General features: G+C 60.0%; 3 protein-coding genes across 3 annotated transcripts; all 3 read left to right on the plus strand.

Annotated features, from left to right (window-relative positions):
• The first annotated feature begins 225 nt into the window (after positions 1 to 225).
• PRSS56 (serine protease 56) lies at positions 226 to 6,981 on the plus strand. The gene is made up of 17 exons (XM_088171027.1): positions 226 to 370; positions 1,130 to 1,291; positions 1,859 to 2,056; positions 2,560 to 2,709; positions 2,935 to 3,124; positions 3,224 to 3,332; positions 3,413 to 3,572; positions 3,711 to 3,853; positions 3,985 to 4,144; positions 4,229 to 4,417; positions 4,510 to 4,671; positions 4,801 to 4,864; positions 5,074 to 5,236; positions 5,647 to 5,800; positions 5,905 to 5,994; positions 6,238 to 6,353; positions 6,473 to 6,981. The coding sequence occupies exons 1-17, from the start codon at positions 226 to 228 to the stop codon at positions 6,644 to 6,646; spliced, it is 2,529 nt and encodes an 842-aa protein (XP_088027153.1). The 3' UTR covers positions 6,647 to 6,981.
• A 1,371-nt stretch (positions 6,982 to 8,352) lies between these two features.
• On the plus strand, positions 8,353 to 11,690 carry CHRND (cholinergic receptor nicotinic delta subunit). The gene is made up of 11 exons (XM_014871709.2): positions 8,353 to 8,556; positions 8,733 to 8,777; positions 8,868 to 8,977; positions 9,093 to 9,248; positions 9,457 to 9,572; positions 9,825 to 10,025; positions 10,376 to 10,487; positions 10,610 to 10,724; positions 10,910 to 11,111; positions 11,218 to 11,336; positions 11,422 to 11,690. The coding sequence occupies exons 3-11, from the start codon at positions 8,943 to 8,945 to the stop codon at positions 11,602 to 11,604; spliced, it is 1,239 nt and encodes a 412-aa protein (XP_014727195.2). The 5' UTR covers positions 8,353 to 8,556; positions 8,733 to 8,777; positions 8,868 to 8,942; the 3' UTR covers positions 11,605 to 11,690.
• A 941-nt stretch (positions 11,691 to 12,631) lies between these two features.
• Positions 12,632 to 17,185, plus strand: CHRNG (cholinergic receptor nicotinic gamma subunit). The gene is made up of 12 exons (XM_014871708.2): positions 12,632 to 12,727; positions 13,126 to 13,262; positions 13,366 to 13,410; positions 13,622 to 13,731; positions 13,825 to 13,980; positions 14,225 to 14,322; positions 15,091 to 15,294; positions 15,583 to 15,697; positions 15,962 to 16,076; positions 16,391 to 16,595; positions 16,698 to 16,831; positions 16,910 to 17,185. Exons 1-12 carry the CDS (start codon positions 12,685 to 12,687, stop codon positions 17,075 to 17,077), a joined length of 1,530 nt encoding a protein of 509 aa, XP_014727194.1. The 5' UTR covers positions 12,632 to 12,684; the 3' UTR covers positions 17,078 to 17,185.
• The last annotated feature ends 183 nt before the right edge of the window (positions 17,186 to 17,368 follow it).

Consider the following 17,368-nt stretch of genomic DNA (forward strand, 5'->3'; position numbering starts at 1 on the left):
GGCCTCGTCGAACAAAGGCGGCATTGAGGCCCCGGCTGCGCCCCCCCCCGCGCCCCCCGCCCCGAGCTGGCATCTTGGCGCGACATTAATGAACTCGCCTGTTTGTGCTCCCCCGGCCCCTCTCTCCTCCCACCGCCCAGGGGGCACCGTATATATCCATCCCTCCTTGCCTGCCTCGGGCATTTCGGGGGTTCCCCCCGCCGGCCCCCCTTTGCCCGCCCGGGGATGGAGCAAAGAGGGAAGAGGACACGGGACGCTCTTCTCAGGGTCCGGCTGGTCCCGCCCGTGCTTTTGCTGCCGCTGCTGCAGCTGGTGGGGGGGGCTCCCCTGGGCCAGAGGCTGTACCCCATGCCGGCCAGCATCCTGCAAGGTCAGTGGGGCACAGGGACGGGGGCGTCTTTGTGGGAGAGTTTGGCTGGATGGGGTGGCTGTAGGAGACGGGACCCTTGTGTTCAGTCTCAGCTAGGGTGGCAGCACAAGCAGGATGGCCAGGTCCCTGTCAAAATCCTCTAGAACCTGGGGCATACCTGTGCTGCCTGGAACGGGTGTCAAGTGCTGCCAGTGGCACTAGGGGACACAGGGGATGCAAGGAGTGCTGTAATTTATGCCCAGCACTTCCTCTGGCCCTAGTACCTGTGCCAGTTCCAGGAGACACTCTGCCGGGGCATGGCCAACAAGAAGGTGGCTCTGTGTGGGTACAGGTGGTCACAGGTAGGGGCACACGGGGGGATGCACACATAGCGCAGGCACAGGACTGCATACATTTGGGCACATGCAGGGACATGCAGACACGAGCACATGGACCCTGGTACACGCAAGTGTGCACTCAGAAGTGTGCAGAGTGTGCACATGTGGGCACACCTACCTGGGCTCACACCCTGTCTCTATGTACAACGGACATACAGAGACCTGGGCAAACACCCAGACGTGCATATGCCAGCCCCAGCAGGGAAGTGACACTGATGGCTGTCACTAGGTAATATCAAGTGATGACAAGCCATGCCCAGCCTGACACCCACTATGGCGATACCAGGGCGCAGGCACCAGGTGGGCTGAGGGCACCCATGGCTGTGGTGGGGGGCAGTGGTGGGGGCTCTGGGGGTCTCAGCACCCTGTGTGTATCCATCAGCACTGTCAAGCCGGGGGACGCTGGTACTCGAGGCGGCTCTGAGGAGTGCGTTGCTGGCACTGGAGCGGGCACTGTCTGAGCAGCAGCGGCAGCGGGGTGCCTGCGGACTCTGTGCCCCCTGCCTCTTCCCACCCTGCGCCAACATCACCGGCCACTGCCCACGTGAGTCACGATCCCATTCCCCCACTGCCTTGTCCCCAGGAGACCCTACCCAAATAGAACACAGGATCCCCAGCCAATCGCAGCCCAGAGGTCCTATCCAAACACCATCCCATGCACAGAAGATCCTGCCAAAACCTGCACCCATGCCTGGAGACTCTATCCAAATATTTCTTTGGATGCCTACATCATCCCCTAGAAATCCTGTCAAATGATCCCCCAAGATCTTACCCAAACCATACTGAGCCTCTACAGGCTTTTTCCAAAACAGTGCACAGACTCCTAAAACACATCCCTAACTGCTGAAGACCCTGCCCAAGCACTTCGATCATATCTAGATTTTACCCAATCACCTGGAGCCCTATCCAAATCATTGCCTGATCCCTTGTGAACTTTTCAGATATTTACCCCAAAAATACATTCCAGTACCCAGAAGACCCTACTGAAACATGCTGACTCCACATCCTATCATGCCCCCTTCCCACCCATCCCAAAGCAGAGACTGGGGTGGCCTGGCCAGAGGAGCACAGGGAGGACACAGTGATGCCCACAGCCCTGCTGTCCTTGCAGTGCCAGATGTGTCCCCCGCCATGCCCCCCAGCTGCCAGGCCCTGCTGGATGCCCAGGCGCTGCCCGAGCTGCCCCAGCGCAACTGGGCGCTGAGCCAGGCCTGTGCCCCCTACCAGCGCCTGTGCCCACCTGAGGGGGCCCTGCACACCTGCGCCCCGCTCAGCGCCCAGCTCTGCCGCCACCGCCTCCAGGAGTGCCGTGAGTGGGCATCCGCACCCCCTGGCTCCTCCCAGAGATGGGAGACCCTACAATACCGAATGGGGTATCCCCAGGGGATGCTTGGAAGGGATATGGGGTGTTGGGGTGACAGAGGGCGTTGGGGTGGAGTGGGAAGATGCTGGAGGTGGGGGTATGATAGAGAGATGGGGGATCTCTGGTGGGATGGAGAGCTGGGAGATGGATCTGGGAAGGGACTTGGAGATTTGGGGGATGGAGGCATTTGGAGCTATGAGCAAATTGGGCTGGACTGGGACACTGAGGGGCAATGAATAATTTGCGGTGGGAGAAGTTGGCAAGGGGAGATTGGGAACACTGATTCACTGGGGTGATGAGCAATCCTTGGGGTGGTACAGGGGTGTTTGTTCGGGCTGATGGGGGTCTGGGGACACGGAAAGGAACTAGGGCGATTTGAGGACATCAGAGCTGTGGCGGTGATATCGGGGTGGAGTGTCTCCACATGCCATGACAGCCTGTCCCTGCAGAGACGGTGGCCGCAGCCCCGAGTCCTGACGCAGCAGCAGAGGCGGCGATGCCAGGTGAGCCGGGGCGGCCCCGCTGTGCCCACGCCACCCCCCCCACCACGCTGGCGGGCGCCCCCGGCCCCCGGCTGCCTGCTGGGCCGGGGGGCAGAGGTTAGCGTCGGCAGCTGCCGGGCTGCGGGGTGCCCCCGGCCCTCCACCCGCTCGCTTCCGTGAGCACGATGAGGCTTGACAGCCCGCCCGACGCGCCTCATCTCCCGCCACCCCCTCCACCTGCCACGTCCATCCCCGGCCACCCGAGCCCACCTGGGAGACGGGGTGTCCAGCAGCCGGCTGGACAGCTGCAGACAGCTCCTTCATCCCGGCTTTCTCCGCCAGGAAGCTGTGGGCGCCGCGGTGTCCCACAAGCCAACGCCACAGCCCCCCGAGGACGGATCATGGGCGGCAGTGTGGCCCCGCGGGGCGCCTGGCCCTGGCTGGTGTCGGTGCGGCTGCACGGGGAGCTGATGTGCGGAGGGGTGCTGGTGGGGCGCTCCTGGGTCCTCACGGCGGCACACTGCTTTGGCGGGTACCGTGGGGGCACGGCAGTGCGGGGATGATGGCCCTGCAGAGGCGGGCACGAGGAAGCACCATCACCCCTGTAACTGGCTGCCCCCCACCCCGCCAGGAACCGGAACGAGCTGGCGTGGACAGTGGTGGTGGGCGACCACGAGCTGGGCAAGCCGGGAGCGGGCAAGCGGGCAGTGCCCGTCCGGCGCATCCTGCTTCACCCTAAGGTCGGTGAAGGTGCGCACCATCCCCACCTCCCTGTGCATGCCCCAGGGGTCCATACTGATATCCCTACATCTCCTTCCAGTTTAACCCTAAGACGTTTCACGGAGACCTGGCGCTGCTGGAGCTGGCAGTGCCGTTGGCCCCATCACCCACCGTCAGCCCCGTGTGCCTTCCCAGCGGCCCCTCGGAGCCCAGCCCCGGCACTCCCTGCTACATCGCGGGCTGGGGCTCCCTCTACGAAGGTAAGAGACACACCATGGAGTGCTCTCTGTGCCCACTCTGGTGCCCAGCCCCAGCTCACCGAGGCAGGGCAGAGGGGTGTGAAAGAGAGGGAGCTGTCCGGGCACAGGGGACCCTGTAACTGGTGCTTTGCCTGGCAGAGGGACCAGCAGCCGATGTGGTGATGGAGGCGCAGGTGCCCCTGCTCAGCCAGGAGACGTGTCGGGGTGCCCTGGGCAAGGATCTTCTCACCAGTGCCATGTTCTGTGCTGGGTATTTGTCTGGAGGCATCGACTCCTGCCAGGTAACACCGTGCCTTAGGGACTGTCAGCACCCTACTTCAAAAATCCCTCTCACAGCACCGGGCACGTACCACAGCCCATCGGTATGGCTGGGGTCCCAGCCCAGCCCAATGCACGGCCATTTCCCCTGCAGGGCGATTCAGGGGGCCCGCTGGCGTGCGAGGATCCCACTTCACACCACTTTGTCCTCTACGGTATCACCTCATGGGGCGATGGCTGCGGTGAGCGGGGCAAACCAGGAGTCTACACCCGTGTCACTGCCTTCACGGACTGGCTGAGTCTCCAGATGGACTGTGAGTGTTACTGGCTGCACCGCGGGGGGCATGGAGATGCCCAGGGGCTTTTCAGCACTCATGGCAGCTCCGGTTCCCTCACAGCTGCCCCTGGCAGCCGAGAACCGAGCTGCTTCGACCTGCTGGCCTTGGCGCAGCTGCCCCCCGAGCAGCAGTCCCCGGAGCGCGCCCGTCTCTGCGCCTTCTACGCCGGGTCCTGTCGGGCACCTCAGGGCAGGGCCACCTGTGCCCTCCTGGCCGAGGAGGCCTGCCACGCAAGAACGAGACGGTGTGGTAAGCTGGGGGTCATGCCGGGGTTGGAATCTAGGGAGGGACCCCATTTCTGGCATGAGGCCAGGGCCATGTCTCTCCCTCTATGCCCACAGAGCTGCACTCCTATGCCCAGACCTTGGTGGATCTCCTGCGCCGGGCTGGGGACTTCATCCGAAACCAGTTTGATTTCTCCTTCCTCACCCGCACTCTGCCCCAGCTCCTGGGCAAGATCTACGGGCATTTCTTCCCTCCCCGTGTCCGTAGGGATGCCCCAGGTAGTCCGCCATGCCCATTTGGGCTCCCCTCAGTCTCCCCTGTGCTGGTGGTTGGAGCACCAGCAGCCTGCCCTGGCTTCCCAATAGGGCTCCTCTATCACTTGTCCTGTCCTTTTCTTGTCCCCACAGGCCTGGCTGTGGCAGGGGATCAATCCAGCCCCATAGCAGTGGGACCCCAGAGACCACCCAGCAGGTGAGGCATGCTGAGCCAAGGGATGAGGGACTAAAGAGATTGGGGAGGTGGTTGAGATACTGGTGGGCACTTACATGCCATTTTGGGGACAGCCTGAAGCACTGGCATCCTGTTCCTGTTGCAACCAGGGCACTCCCCCAGAGTGCCCAGGTGGGGTGCAGAGGGTGGCACTGCCCACCGAGTCTGAGCTCACACCACTGTGCTTCCAGGTGGGGGGGCAGGCAGCTGCCCTCCTTTGCAGAGCTTTTTGGAGTAGTGGGACCCCAGTTGCAGGACTGGGTGGAGGCTCTGAGGACCGTGGCAGGGGGCGGCCACCTGGTGACAACACAGGAAAGGGAGCAGCTCCCTGGGGAGATGCAGCTCTTCCTGCAGGTATGTGGGGAGGGACAGGCTGGGGGACCCTCTGTCCTCTTGTGACTGGGCCACCAGGGACAAAACACCTTCAGTTCCCCTCTGTCCCCTCCTGACATCCCTTGGGTCTATTGTCCTCTGTGCAGCCACAGAAGTGGCATCTCTCACTTTGCCACCACAGAAGGGCCATCTCGCCCTCCCCAGCTGAAACCAGTGCTCCCAAGTCCAAGTCAGTGCAGAGCTAGCCACGGGTCTGATCCTGCAGCTTAGGATCTGACCCAACATAGCCACAAAGCAGTTGCGTGTCACCAATGCCCTGTCTGACACCAGCACACCCATGCCGTGCACTCTGCCCCCATTAACGTGGCTGTGCCCACGGGTGCCCTGTGGGTGCCCCATCACCCATCCTGTTCCCCTCTTCCCTTCGTCAGGGTGAGGATGTGGTGGAGGAGATGGTGGCACAGGGACAAGCCTTCCTCACCCAGCTGCGGGCAGAATTGGACCTTGGCACCACCCTGGAAGCCATGGAGCCACGATGGACATCTGGAGAGCTGGCAGGGACCCCCGTGCCAAGCCATGAACCCTGTGAGCCTGGAGGGACTGGGGACAATGGGGCGGCAGGGTGTCCATCCACACAGCTTTGTGTCCAGGCAGTGTCCACCAGGGTTTTATACCTCTCTTGGTGGCAGGGCCTGCACTGAGGGAGAAACGTGAACTGGCGTCCACAGATCTGCTCAGGGTGGAGGAGGAGGAGGATGAGGAGGCAGACATGGGCAGAGGTAAGCTCCCATAGACCCTATGGGGTGCTATGTATCACCATGGGGATGGTGACAAGCCCAGCCTTGCACCCCTATCTCAGGACTGCCCCATTTCAGTGGGACAGTCTTTTGCTATATCCTCCCCTCTGCCCATGCTCCCCTGGTATCCCCAGAGCAAGGGTGGTCCTCCCTGTGGTGGGCAGAGCATGGTGTCTCCATGACTGTTCCCTGATGTCCTCTCCATGTCTTTCCTGCCCGTCCCAGGGATTGCAGCCTGCCCTGGTCTCAACGAGTCAGCAGTGCGGGTGGGTGCAGTGCGGGACCTGTACGCCTGGGTGCTGCGGGTACCCAAGGCAGACCTGGCCATGACCTTCCAAGAAGTGAGTGCCCCATCCAGCAAATCCAAGCCATACACCCCGGCAGCCAGACAGTGCCATTCCCCAGCCTGCCACTGTCCCGCTCTGCCCTTGGGACTCATGGTGCTGTTGTCTCCCCACAGATCCTGGTGGACTTGGGCTCCAAAAATACCAAGGGACTGTACCGGGCACAAGTTCGGGCCACTGTAGGTGGCCGCCCCACGGCCTTCACTGGCCTTGTGGGGCTGGAGAGTGACTCACTGGCCCGTAGCATGCCTGGCCTCGTTGCTCTGGCACTTGAAGCGCTGAAAACCTAATGGTACCCCTGGGGCAGTGTGCCAGCACGGGGAGAGAGCACTGGGGCAGGTGTCTCTTATGTCCTTCAAACACACTCCACTCCCAGTCTTAGGCTCTTCCACCCCTTTGTCCCCAGTTGTACCTCAGTCTCTCTTCCCACTAGCACTTCCTTACTTCCCCAGGGCAATGAGCCCTGGTGGGTACCTGAAGCATCTCAGCCAGGAATCAGTCCTCTCCCCTGGAACCCCCACCTTGGCAAGCCCACCCTTACCCCATCTTCCCCAGAGGCACCTGACCTGTTATTTATTTGTACAGAGAAGGTTTATTTTTCAATAAAAAAGGGCTCTATTTTCCAGTAGCTGGTGAATGTGAAGCAAGTGCCGTGTGCCACACAGTGCTGGCAAAGTGGGTGACAGTGGAGGGAGCTATGATATCCCATTGTGCACCCCTTCCCATCCCCCTTGTACTCTGAAGTGATGTCTCCAGCCTTGGTTCCTGCTGTGCCCAACCTGTCACGGACTCCCCAGGGGTGAGACACCCCTCCTGCCCATGCAGCACCCACAGCACAGCACTGGTGCTCACCCTGGTGACACCCCTCAGGAACTCACGTGAAACTTCCCAATGCAGGGGCCAAGAGTGCCCTGGGTCAGTGGTGGGTGCCAGCCCTGTGCTTGGGCATCAGTGGGTATTCTGGGGATCCTGCTGTGGGGACCCTGCCCCTGACCTGTGCAGCATCACTGGGACTGCTGAGTAGCAGGGAAGGGACGGCTGCTCCCCGTGCCCAGCAGCGCCTGTGCTGGGGTGCCCAGGCTCAGGGTGTTGGGCTGACACCCGTGGGGCCGGCAAACCCAGCTGTGCCTGCCCATCTCCCCTTCCCTGCACGTGGGGGTGCCGGAAGAGAGGGGTTGGAGCAGCTCTCTGGTGCCGGCACCCTTCCCCCTCCGCACCTGGCACCATCCATCTCCCACTGCCTCCGGCAGCCGGACATCCGCTCAGCCGGGCCAGGCAGGGGAGCAGCCAGGGCCTGGCACGGTGTGAGGGCACCACGGGCACAGCATGGGGAACCTGCTGCAGCAGCTGGCCCTGCTCGGGGCACTGATGCTGTCGGGTGAGCAGGGTCTGGGTCATGGGGTGTCCTGTTGCTCTGCTGCGTGGGGTGCCCGTGGGGTTTTGGGCCCCCTCAATGGGATTGGTGGGGGATGATGGTGGCAGGGTCCAAATTGGGCACCAGGGTCCTCAGGGCTGCATTTTTGGTTTTACCTGGCAGAGTCTGCTACTGCATGTCCTTTGTGCTTTGGTGGCTGTGCCACCCAGAGCCACGTCCCTGCCTGGGCTATGTGCTGTCAGTGCACAGTGTCATTGTATCCATGTGTCTCTGTAAGTGCCTGTCTGTGTGGAATCTATGACCACGTGTCCCTGTAGACACTGGGTCCATGTGTCCATGTCCTTCTGTGTGTACAGTCACCTATGTGCACAGTTCCACCATGCCTGTATCCAAATGTCTCGTGTGTGTGTCCCTCTCTGTGCTGGGTTTGTATCTGTTTGTCCCTCTGTGTCTGTGCCCACGTCCTTGTCCCATGACCACGCGTGACCATGTGCTCCCACGTGTCTGTCATTCCTGCATGTCTATGTCTGCTCTCCTGTGTAGCACAGATATGCAGTGTCCTGGCATGTTCCTCTCCCCTCTATTCTTATACCACCCTTCCCTTGCCAAGCATCCCTGTGGGGTGGCACTGGGCCCAGTAACCCTGAGCTCCCTGGTTTGCCTGACCCCACACCCCCAGGTGGGCTCTGCGTGAACCATGAGGAGCGGCTCATCCACCACCTGTTCGAGGAGAAGGGCTATGACAAAGAGTTGCGCCCTGTGGTTTCCACTGACGAGGTTGTGGATGTCTACCTGGCCCTCACCCTCTCCAACCTAATCTCACTGGTGAGCCCCAGTGGGCAGGGCCCACTGTGCGTGACCCCCAGCCATGTCTCACCCCTAGGGCTGGTTGTGTGGGAAGGAACCCTGAGGCTGCTGTCCCAAGCCTGGCTGGTGAGGGTTGGGGGTCCTGGGCTGGGGGGACACCCTGGCATCTCACTGTCCCATGTTGCTGTTTGCAGAAAGAGGTGGACGAGACGCTCACCACCAACGTATGGCTCGAGCATGTGAGTAGGGACAGGTGTCACAGCATCAGTTGTGCCACCATGGGGTGGCCCAGCATGGTGAGGGAGTGACCTGAGGATCTTCCCCTCCAGGGCTGGACTGATTACCGCCTGCAGTGGAACAAGTCAGAGTTTGGGGACATTGAGGTGCTCCGTCTGCCACCAGACATGCTGTGGCTGCCAGAGATAGTCCTGGAGAACAAGTGAGCTGTGCCTTAATTTCCCCTCCCAATCCTTCTGAACTGTTTACAGTGCATGTCCAGGACTCCCCTGGCCCCTTCCCAGCCATGCCATAACCTTGTCTTCCTCCTGGCACAGCAATGATGGGCTCTTCGAGGTTGCTTACTACTGCAATGTCCTCATTTACAACACGGGCTATGTCTACTGGCTGCCACCTGCCATCTTCCGCAGCACCTGCCTCATCAACGTTGATTTCTTCCCCTTTGACTGGCAGAACTGCTCCCTCCGATTCAGGTGCTGGGTGGCTGGGTCAGGGCAGCATGGTGGCCATGTCATGCCTGGGTGCCTGCTGCTGCCAGTCCCTCCCTTTGCTGTTGAGGTGCAGCAAGGTGTGGTCTGTAGGTGACTTGGTGGCCTAAGTCCATCATGCTGGAAATTAGGGTGGGTTGGGTGGTGAGTACCCAGCAGCCCCTCACTGTCTGTCCCTCTGGCTGTGGTCCAGGTCGCTGGCATACAGTGCTCTGGAGATCAACATGCACTTGAAGACGGACACTGACCCAGACACGGAGAAATCTTACGCAGTGGAGTGGATCATCATTGACCCTGAAGGCTTCACGGGTAATACTGCTGCTCTCTGCCACGTCCTGTGGCAGTGGCACACCCTGTAAAGGGCAGGGGTGAGGGGGGAGCACTCTGAAGTTGGGGCACACTGTCATGGAGAAACTTCACTATCTGGGGCTTTGTCATCCTGGCACTTACTGCACGTTGGAGTGCTATCCACACAGCACAGAGACTGGTGCTGGTGGGCCTGGTGAGGATGGTCATGGCAGGTGTCCCCCATGCTGTGTGCTGTCCCCTGTGCCCTGGCAGAGAATGGGGAATGGGAAATCATCCACCGCCCGGCCCGCAAGAACATCTACCCTGACATTCCCCTGGACACCAGTGAGCACCAGGACATCACCTTCTACCTCATCATCAAACGCAAGCCGCTCTTCTATGTCATCAACATCGTCATACCCTGCATCCTCATCGCCTTCATGGTCATCCTCGTCTTCTACCTGCCTGCCGACAGTGAGTGAGCCCTGTGGCATGTGTGCCAGTAATGGGAAGCACATGCATGGGGCACCTCTGTGTTCCACACCTGCACCAGGTCCTGGGACACAGCTACACCCCAATGCCCAGCATGAGAACATCCTGGAACTGGAATATCTCCATGTAGAGCACCATCACCCCAGCCAGGCATCCTGGCAGAGGTGCACTTGGGCACAGAATATCCCATGCGGGACCCCAGGGTACTCCCATAACAGAAAACCCCTGTATGGGGCACTGTATCATGGGACACTGGAAGGGAAACCCTGGCACTGAGGACTCTGCTAGAGGTACCTGGGGCAAGGTTTGCCCTGAGCTCACCTGTTCTGCAGGTGGTGAGAAGATGACCCTGGTAATCTCAGTGCTCCTGGCCCAGTCTGTCTTCCTCCTGCTGATCTCCCAGCGCCTGCCTGCCACTTCCCACGCTATCCCCCTCATCGGCAAGTGAGTCCTGGGCACCACTGAGTGCAGTGGGAACATTGTGGAGTCTCTTGGTGCCAGAGGGCAGCTCTGCCTGTGCCCAGTTCCTGCTACAATGCCGGCTCCAAGACCATGCTCCCTACCAGGTATCTGCTTTTTATCATGCTTCTGGTGACAGCCGTGGTGATCATCTCTGTCGTGGTCCTCAACTTCCACTTCCGCACCCCCAGCACCCACGTCATGTCTGACTGGGTCAGGGAGGTGAGTGGGGTGTGGGCTGGGGTGAGTGCACTGGTGGGTACAAGGGTCGCACTGTACCCCACAGGGACAGCACAGCCCTGGCATTGCATCTGTGCCAGATGGAGTCTGTGGGCAGAAAATGGGGACAAGGCAGCGACACACCGGAGAGGTGGCCAAGGGACATGACACTCCCTCTTGTGTCCCAGGTCTTCCTGGAGAGCCTGCCCCGGCTGCTGGGCATGGCACAGCCGTCTGAGAGCCCGGCGGGCGCCCCGTGCATCCGGCGCTGCAGCTCGGCCGGCTACATCGCCAAGGCGGAGGAATACTTCAGCGTCAAGTCCCGCAGCGAGCTCATGTTCGAGAAGCAGTCGGAGCGGCATGGGCTGACCAGCCGCGTCACCCCTGCCCGTGAGCCGCAGCCTCACCACGGGGACAGAGGGAAGGGTGGCGGGGCTGGGGTCTCCGGGGTTGGCAGCCCTTCAATGCCCATCTCACCACTCCCTCTCATTCTCAGGGTTGGCGCCGCTGGGCATGGACTCAGGCGAGGAGCAGCCCTACGAGCACATCAAACCCGTCATTGACAATGCCAACTACATTGTCAAGCACACGAGGGATGAAAACAGCTACAATGAGGTGGGGCTGTGGGCACTGGGACGGCAGAGGGGCTCTCTGTGCCCACTGTGCCTCCACACTGCCTGGCTCTCGGCTCTCTCCACAGGAGATCGACAACTGGAACCGCGTAGCACGAACCCTAGACCGCCTGTGCTTCTTCCTCATCACCCCCACGCTGGTGGTGGGCACCCTCTGGATCTTCCTCATGGGCATCTATAACCACCCGCCGCCACTGCCCTTTGCTGGAGACCCCTACGACTACCGGGAGGAGAACAAGCGCTTCATCTAGGGAGTTGTGGGAATCCCATATGCCAGCCTCTCCCTGCCTTGGTTTGGGAAAATAAAGCTGGGTACTTCTTGCCATGGGGCACTGAACTGGTGGCTACTCTCAGTGTACCTCACTGGGCACGATGCCCAACCTGAGCACTGTGTGTGTCCTGGGGAGGGTGATGCCCACCCAGGGGACAGGTGTTGTTGGATGTCCTGAGTGTGGTGGACCCAGCTGTGGCTGGAAGGGGTGATTCTCAGAGGGGATGTGGTGGTACCTGCTACCCCTGTGGGCTGGGCACTTGGGGCAGGATGTGCTGGGGAAGGACTTGGCCCCCCCAGCACGGCACCATCCCCTGCAGGCCCATTGCAGTTGGCAGAGATGCCATCAGTGCCCACATTTCCCTCCTGCCCCCATGATCCCCCAGCCAGACCCAGAGTGTGCCCCCAGCACATCCCATCCCACAGTGCAAGGCTGGGGGCCCAGAGAGGTGTCTCCTTCCCCAGCTCAGCAATGAGATGCTAGGGCTCTGGTTTCAGGGCACACAGCTGACATCCCCCCACCGGCAGTGGCCGGATATGGACAGGACAGCTGTCATATCCTCTCCACTGAGCCAGGAATTTCACCACACCCCCATCCCGCCCTCCCCGTGACCGTCCTACACAGAAGCTGGAAGGATTTGAACCCCCGAGGGGCATCCCTCCCCAGACTGATGCGATGGGATTGCCTGTCCATTCCCCACCCTATATTCTGGGGGCAGCCACTGCCATGGCAGGGACATGATGTACTGGCAGGAGGGCACTCCTTTCTCATAACCTGCAAGGAGATCCATCCCTTTGTGGGAGACATGGGGGAATCCAAGGCACGGAACTCATTTTGCCCCTTGCCCCAATTCCGACCTCTCCGGCACAAAATGCCAGAGGAGCTTCCCAGCAAACTTTCCCCATAGTGGGGAAAGTGGGTGGTCACTCCCGGGCCCCCGTGGCTGTTGGGAACAGCTGACGGTGGCAGGGGACAGCTGTCCTGTCCCAGCGCCAGGACCAGAAGACGTCAGCACAGGCGGACGAGCGGAGCTCCAGCCCTGCGCCCCACGGCACCGCCATGCACGGCCACGGCCTCCTCCTCGTCCTCTGCACCTTGGCAGGTAAGATCTGCCCGTCCAGGGAGAGGCCCGGAGGGCACCTGACCACCCCCACCTTTGCACTCGAGGGTTTGTCACCCCTGGCCGTACAGCGCCAGGCACCGCCCCTGTGCCGGGCTGTCCCTGTTGCTGGCAGCCCACTGCCCCGTGTCCTGCCCTGGAGAGGTCCCCGGGGGAGCTGGGTGAGGCCGGGGTGGGGATACATCCCACACCCCCTGCTTGCATGCGGGGCGCTGACGGGACTGTCAGGATCGTGGAGCAGAGCGGACACACTCGCAGGAACACACGCCTGGGCATCTCTTTCCCATGCATCCCTTTCCCTGTGCCTCCCCCCGCAACGTATCAGGTCTAGGGGGCATCAGTGACCCCACTGTGGTGTCACATGGCGTGTGCCCTCCCAGGTGTGGGCTGCAGGAACCAGGAGGAGAAGCTGTTCCAGGACCTCATGTCCAACTACAATCGACACCTGCGCCCGGCCCGGGGGGATGAGATCATCGATGTCTCCCTCAAGCTCACCCTCACCAACCTCATCTCTCTGGTGAGAGACCCCTCCGGGTACCCCCAGTGGGACAGAATTTGCCCCCAGATGTGGAGCAGAAGGCAGGGCACTAAAGCCATCTCCCTCCTTCCTTCCCTGCTAGAATGAACGGGAGGAGACCCTCACCACCAACGTCTGGATCGAGATGGTGAGATCTCCCCCCTCTAGGCGGGATCACGCCCAGCTATGTTTGCATATCAGGGTGGCACACCATGAGGGGCTGACACTGTAACCTGCACCCTCTTTTGTGAGCACCCCCAAATGAGGCCATTTTGTGGGCAGCATAGCACAGGCAGCTCACAATCTGCTTCATCCTGGAGGGCTCCATGACCCCTCCTCCTCATCTCTCCTTCTGCCAGCAATGGTCTGATTATCGCCTGAGCTGGGACCCTGAGAAATATGATGACATCCAGCTGCTGCGGGTGCCCTCCACCATGGTCTGGCTGCCGGATGTCGTTCTAGAGAACAAGTAGGTGACAGGGAAATGGGGACACATCCTCAGATAGGGCTGGCAGCTGCCTCCGGGCATAATTTAGGGCTGAGCCCATCCTTTTCTCCCCAGCATCGATGGGACATTTGAAATCACCCTTTACACCAACGTGCTGGTGTCCCCTGATGGCAGCATCTACTGGCTACCCCCTGCCATCTACCGCAGCGTCTGTGTCATCCACGTCACCTACTTCCCCTTTGACTGGCAGAACTGCACCATGGTCTTCCAGTGAGCATGGGCACCATGACAGCTCCTCCTGGGACAGGGATTAGCATGGGATGCTCACCTTTTCCCCTGGGCAGATAAGTGCTACCTGCCTATCCCCCTGCCACTTGGCAGGAGGCACCATGGACAAGCCAAGCACCCCAAAGCAGAGCTGGCGGTGACCAGCATGACCTGGTGGCACACTGGCACCCTTTGCCCATCCAGCTTGCTGGATGCCAGCCTGTGCCACCACCTCGTCCCTCCCTAGGTCCCAGACATACAGTGCCAATGAAATCAACCTGCTGCTGACAGTGGAGGATGGCCAGACCGTGGAGTGGATCTTCATCGACCCCGAGGCTTTCACAGGTAACACTACAGCCACAGCCATGACACAAGAGTATTCCACCACAGGGGACATCCAGCAGGCCTGCTGCTACATTGGTGGCTGCCAGAAGCAGGGCTGCAGGGACTATTAGCAGCTCCCACCATTACATGGGCACTTAAGTTATTAGTGGAAGCGGTAGTGTGGGAGAGATTTGTTTTTCTAACCCCCCCAGCTCGGGGCTCATGCAGCCTGGCAGCTGCTGCCGGAGAGCACAGTTCCTGCAAGCTTGATTGATGCTGGGAACGTAGCTGTCATGGCCAAACAATGACGTTTTCCATCACATTTTAATTGCATATTGAAGGAACAAAATGCTTTTCGGGCAGCGAGATTTATTTTTTCATTACCAGCCTGAGTTGTGATCTTGACTGGGAAAAAATCTATCGCTCCCACGTAGAGCAGGGGAGAGCAGCGTGCTGTCACCCAGTGTCATGCTTGGCTTCCCTCTGTAGCACTGTGGAAATGTGAGATGGGCTACAGCTGTAGCCCTGGGAGCCCCTAAGGGGTTAAAGATGCCCCATGTGTGCCCAGCTGCCCCATCCAACTGCTTTTTAGGGTATTTTTCCCAGGCACCATGGCACATTCCACAGTGCTCATTTCCCTCAGGAGTGGCTCTAGCACTGTGCACAGCCTGGGTGCCCTGTGGGGCCCATGCCAATCACCAGTCCTCCCCTTCCTCCCTGGGCTGGGGGGCTGGAGGCCCAGTGCCTACGTGGGGATAGTGGGATTTACCTGGCACCATCACAATGCAGAGAATGGTGAATGGGCCATCAAGCACCGCCCTGCTCGGAAGATCATCAACTCAGATCACTTCACCCCAGATGACATCCAGTACCAGCAGGTCATTTTCTACCTCATCATCCAGCGCAAGCCACTCTTCTACGTCATCAACATCATCGTGCCCTGTGTCCTCATCTCCGCCATGGCGGTGCTCGTCTACTTCCTGCCCGCCAAAGGTACACTGGGACCGTGCCCTCTGCGGGCATGGGGACGTGCAAGGGGACAGCGACACTCCAGGAAGGGCTCCTCATCCCCTCTGTGTTTGGGGACCATCAGTATCATCTCTCACCCACTCCTGTAGTATTTGGATAGGGGGGAGTGTGTAAATTTTTAGGTATCTGATAGTTAATGCCTCAAGGCAGGACTTGCCTAATTCAGCTTTTGGGTGGGGGTTTTTTGCCTTAGGAAGGCATTGCCCACAGCACTGCCCTGTGCCAAACTCTGCCTTTGCCCCTCCTTGGCAGCGGGTGGGCAGAAATGCACAGTCTCCATCAATGTTCTCCTGGCCCAGACTGTCTTCCTCTTCCTCATTGCCCAGAAGGTGCCTGAGACCTCCCAGGCTGTGCCTCTCATCGGGAAGTAAGTGACACATTGGGATAGGGGTGCTAGCCCTCTTGTCACACTGTACCAGCAGGGTCTCAGGTGCTGTGGAGCAACCAGTGCCCAGAGAAAGGCTGGTACAGAAATAACCCTCAGCCCAGATGGGGCTGACACAGGGCTACCACTTTCCCATATTTCACTGCCAGTCACCAGCTTCCAGCCCAGGAGGGCACAGAGAAGGACCTTGCATGACCATAGCTTGTGACCCAGCAGCCCTACTGAGGCTCTGTGCCCCCTCCCCAGATACCTGACCTTCCTCATGGTGGTGACAGTGGTGATTGTGGTGAATGCTGTCATTGTCCTCAACGTCTCCCTGAGAACGCCCAACACTCATTCCATGTCCCAGAGAGTGCGTCAGGTACCTGCCATCATCCCCCTACCCTTTATACAGGGGGGATGGGATGGGTATTTGGGGATCAAGGCCTTATCCCTTGCAGAGTGAGGTGGCAGGCATGCCTTCATCTGAGTGCAAGTCCTGGCACAAAGAGAAGGCCCCAGATGTCCCCAAAGGACCACACTGTGCCACCAAGCCACTCCCAACACTGGGGAGCAGCAGGTGCTAATGTCCCAATAGCACCATGCTCCAAGCAATATCAGGGAAACCAGTCACATCCACTGGGTGCTCTGGGCAGTGTGAGGGGGACAGATCCCCACAGATGACACTGTGCCCAGGTGTTCCTGCATTTCCTGCCCCGCTACCTGGGCATGGCTGTGCCAGAGGAGACCCCAGGGCCTCCACAAGCCATCCGCAGACGCAGCTCCCTGGGGCTTATCGTGAAAGCTGATGAGTACATGCTCTGGAAAGCCAGGACCGAGCTGCTCTTTGAGAAGCAGAAGGAAAGGGATGGGCTGATGAAAACCGTGCTGGAGAAGATTGGTGAGTGACCCCGGGGGGTTGGCATCTCCCTGTGAGGTTGGGCTTTGTGCCAGGTGGCTGAGCACTTGCTGGTGCCCTCTGTGCTGGCTCTGCTGCTCGTAGGACGTGGTCTGGAGAGTGGCAGTACCCAGGACTTCTGCCAGAGCCTGGAGGAGGCAGGTCCTGAGATCCGCGCCTGCGTGGAAGCCTGCAACTACATCGCCAATGCCACACGGGAGCAGAACGACTTCAGCAGCGTGAGTCAGGGCTGAGGGGAGAGGGACCTGCATGGGGGGCAGTGGGCACAGCCCTCACCCTTCTTGTATCACTGGCAGGAGAGTGAAGAGTGGATGATGGTGGGACAGGTGATCGACCGTGTCTGCTTCTTCATCATGGCCTCTCTCTTTGTGTGTGGCACTGTTGGAATCTTTCTCGTGGCTCACTTCAACCAGGCACCTGCCCTGCCCTTTCCTGGGGACCCCAAGCAGTATCTACCACAGTGATGCTCACAGGTGCCCACCAGCCAAGTGGTGGAGATGGGGGAAGGAGGAACATGGGGTGCTCATGCTGTGCTGAATGTGGAAATAAAGCCTCTAAGTCTTGCAAGCCTCCATGACATCTCTGCTTCATGCCCACCTGCTTCAGAGGCTGGATGTGCCTCTGAAACCCCATGCAGGCTGGCCACACACCTCTAAGATGCACAGTCCTGTGAGATGAGACACAGGTAAAATGGAGCAGAGTCAGACATCTAACAGGCTGTGCAGCAGTGCTGGCAGCAAGAGCTACATCACCCC

The sequence above is a fragment of the Sturnus vulgaris genome, chromosome 10, assembly GCF_052056855.1.
Source record: "Sturnus vulgaris isolate bStuVul1 chromosome 10, bStuVul1.hap1, whole genome shotgun sequence".
NCBI classification, from domain to species: Eukaryota; Metazoa; Chordata; class Aves; order Passeriformes; family Sturnidae; genus Sturnus; species Sturnus vulgaris.